The sequence below is a fragment of the Peromyscus leucopus genome, unplaced genomic scaffold, assembly GCF_004664715.2.
Source record: "Peromyscus leucopus breed LL Stock unplaced genomic scaffold, UCI_PerLeu_2.1 scaffold_1124, whole genome shotgun sequence".
Classification (NCBI taxonomy): Eukaryota; Metazoa; Chordata; class Mammalia; order Rodentia; family Cricetidae; genus Peromyscus; species Peromyscus leucopus.
Genome location: NW_023504253.1, coordinates 14626 through 17790, shown reverse-complemented (window position 1 = coordinate 17790; position 3165 = coordinate 14626). Strand labels below are relative to the sequence as shown.

General features: G+C 43.7%; 1 protein-coding gene across 1 annotated transcript; it reads left to right on the top strand.

Moving 5' to 3' along the window:
• Positions 1 to 234: 234 nt before the first annotated feature.
• Positions 235 to 2429, top strand: LOC114686086 (tripartite motif-containing protein 43-like). Its single transcript, XM_037201688.1, has one exon. The coding sequence runs from the start codon at positions 1053 to 1055 to the stop codon at positions 2427 to 2429; it is 1377 nt and encodes a 458-aa protein (XP_037057583.1). The 5' UTR covers positions 235 to 1052.
• Positions 2430 to 3165: the final 736 nt, after the last annotated feature.

Genomic DNA, 3165 nt, shown 5'->3' with positions numbered 1-3165 from the left:
CACATCTCAAATCATCTGAGTTTAGGTGGGGTTTCTTAATTCCAGTGATTCAATCAAGAAAATTCCCTAACAAGACATATCATAGCATCTTGGGTTTTGTTCATTAAACATCTTTTTTTTCCCTTACCAATGTTTTTGTTTGTTTGTTTGTTTGTTTTTCTACTTTTTTCTAGACAGGGTTTCTCTGTTTAGCTTTGGAGCCTGTCTTGGAATGCACTCTGTAGTCCAGGCTAGCCTGAAACTCTCAGAGATATGCTGGCCTCTGTCTCCTGAGTGTTAAGAAGAAAGGCCTGTGCTACCAACATCCCCTCCCTGGCTTCCCCATGTAGTTTTTTTTTTTTTTTTTTTGTTTTTTTTTGAAAGCAAGAAGGAAAGAACAGAGAGGGGAGTGGGTAGAAAAAGGGATGAATTTGAAGAAATTGCAGTTGCGGTTGAATTTGATAAACATAAGTTGAAGTAAATTCTTAAGGAATTATTAGGAAGTTTTTAATGTTGATATTTGCTAAAATCACAGATTGATATCATTAACTGTTAAATTGGAAAAGGTAAACCGAAATTATAAGCACATCACAAAATATTAGAAACAGTGAAATATTGTAGTAAAATTGCTCTTTATTTTGTTTTTTAAGATGAGTTCTCACTGTATATTCCAGGCAGGCCTTGAACTAAAACTCCTCCTTGCCTCAACAGCCCAATTCCTAGGAATCTTGATTTAAAGGTGTGACCTATCAAACCCAGATAAGATGTGTGACTCAGGAAAACTTGTGGAGGATTATTTTGTGAGGATTCGCCATAGCTATAATTCAATCTTCCATCCAATTAGATTACTGCTATTTCCAGTGGGTGTGGTCTCCAGAGAGTATATAAGGACACTCCAGGGGCCAGCCAGGTTCATTCTTCTCTAGAGCAGACAGAGTGTGTTTCCATACCTTCTGGCTCCTAGACTGCTAGATCCTTCTAGCCCACACATTGAGGGTCACACCACAGAGCTGAGCTAATATTGTTGTGTGCCCACCAGACACTGCTGAGACCAGAGACTATTCCGTGGGAAAATGGAGTCAGACATCTCACAAGCCTTCCAGGAAGAACTCACCTGCTTCATCTGCCTGAGCTGCCTGACAGAGCCAGTCACCATAAGCTGTGGCCACAGCTTCTGTCGAGCCTGCCTCCAGCTTTCCTGGGAGGACACCCAACTTCCAGTCCACTGCCCTATGTGTCGGGAACCATGCCTACCGAAGGAAATGAGAACCAACATTGTTCTGAAGAAGCTGGTGTCCATTGCCAGACAAGCCAGCCTCATGAAGGACCTGAGCTCTGAGGAGCATAAGTGTGTGAGCCACAAGGAGACAAAGAGGACCTTCTGTGTTGAGAGCAGGATCTTCCTCTGTCAGCTCTGCTCTAACTCCCATGAGCACAGAGGTCACAGACATTGTCCCATTGAGGCAGCAGCTCAAGATCAAATGGAAAGACTTCTGAAGCAGATGGCATCTTTATGGGAGAAGATCCAAGAAAATCAAGAGAATATCGAGGCAGCGATGGGAACAAAAACTTTGTGGATGGACTATGTGACTCAGCGGGAAGAAATGATCAGGTCAGAGTATAGGGAGCTGCATTCATTCCTCTGTGAAGAGGAAGAGAAACATATCGAGTGCATGAGAAAGGAAGGCCAATGTGTTTTAGAGAAATTGAGGGAGAGTGAAGCCATGATGGTCCAAAAGAGCAAAGAACTAAGAGAAATGTTTCAGGAGCTGATGGCAATGTCCCAGGAGCCATATGTGGTACTGCTCCAGGGTGTGGATGACATGGTCAGAAGGAGTGAGTCAATGCAGCTGAGCATGCCCAAGGGTATGCAACCTGAACTCAGTGCCCTACCCATCACCGGACTGACTGAAAGGTGCAAGCACATCCAGGTGCACATTTTCTTTGACAATGTAACCACCTTCGATTCCAAGATGAACCTATTTAATGTCTTGAGAGAATTCAGCTTCGGACCTCACCTTAAGGATACATCTGTGGATTCTGTTGGATGCTATTTGGCTTCCTGGGGATCCTTGAAATTCATCTCGGGGAAATATTACTGGGAGGTGGATTTGCAGGACTCTGGGGACTGGGCTGTAGGTGTCTGTGAGGATTCCTGGTTAAGGAATACCAACCAAATGACTGACTATGAGGGTGCCTTTCTTCTTGTGTGTATGAGGGAGGGTAATCATTACAGTCTCCTCACCACATGCCCTCTATATTGGCACTATATAGAGAGGCCCCTGGGCAGGGTTGGGGTGCTCCTGGATTGTGAGCGTGGATGTTTAAGTTTTGTGAATGTTGCCAAGAGTTCCCTCATATATAGGTACCCCCCTGGCACCTTCAAAAACCCTGTCCGGCCTTTCTTCTCCAGTGGCCATGAAGGGAGAACCTTTAATCCAGCACATTAGTGATTTTGTAAATATTTCCTAATGGACTGTTATCTCTTTTATTGCTATTGAATAATAAAATACAATTAAATGGAAAAAAATGTTTGTTTCATTCTTTACATACACTATATTTGAGTACATGTCTAAAAGAGGGTTCACCATAGCTATGGAGCCACCATGGGACTGGACTATGCCGCCGGTTACTGGAGACAGTTGTTTAGCTTCAACAGTTTGGGGGACCCACAGGCGGGGGATCAAGATCCATCCCTGTTGTGTGAGTGGGCTTTTTGGAGCTTAGTGTGTAAGGTGTGACACCTTGTGCATCCTTGGTTCAGAGAGGAGGGCCTTGGACCTGCCTCAGCTGAATGTACTGTGCTCTGCTGAATCCCCATGGGAGAGCTTAAACTGGGGGAGGTGGGAATGGGGGTGCATTGAGGGGAAAGTTGGCGTTGGCGAAGAATGAGGCCGGGTGATCTGTGATTTGTATTAAAAATGAGTAGAAAATTTCTTAATAATATTAATAAAAGAAAAAATTAAAAGTGGGTACAGAGACATAGCCCACATTTCTAATAATGTTACTCCATAGTTTCCAGTTTTTGTTGTTTGTTTTGTTGAGACATGGTCACACTGTACATTTTTAGCTCTCCTGGGACTCACTCAATATGCAGATATCAAACTCAAAAATGTCCAGGTTCCTCTGCCTGACAAGTGCTGGGATTAAAGGCATGCACCACCTTTTCCAGTTCAGTATCAGTTT

Coding starts and splice junctions, on each gene's coding strand:
- LOC114686086 (XM_037201688.1), top strand. CDS start 1,053: ATGGAGTCAGACATCTCACAAGCCTTCCAGGAAGAACTCACCTGCTTC.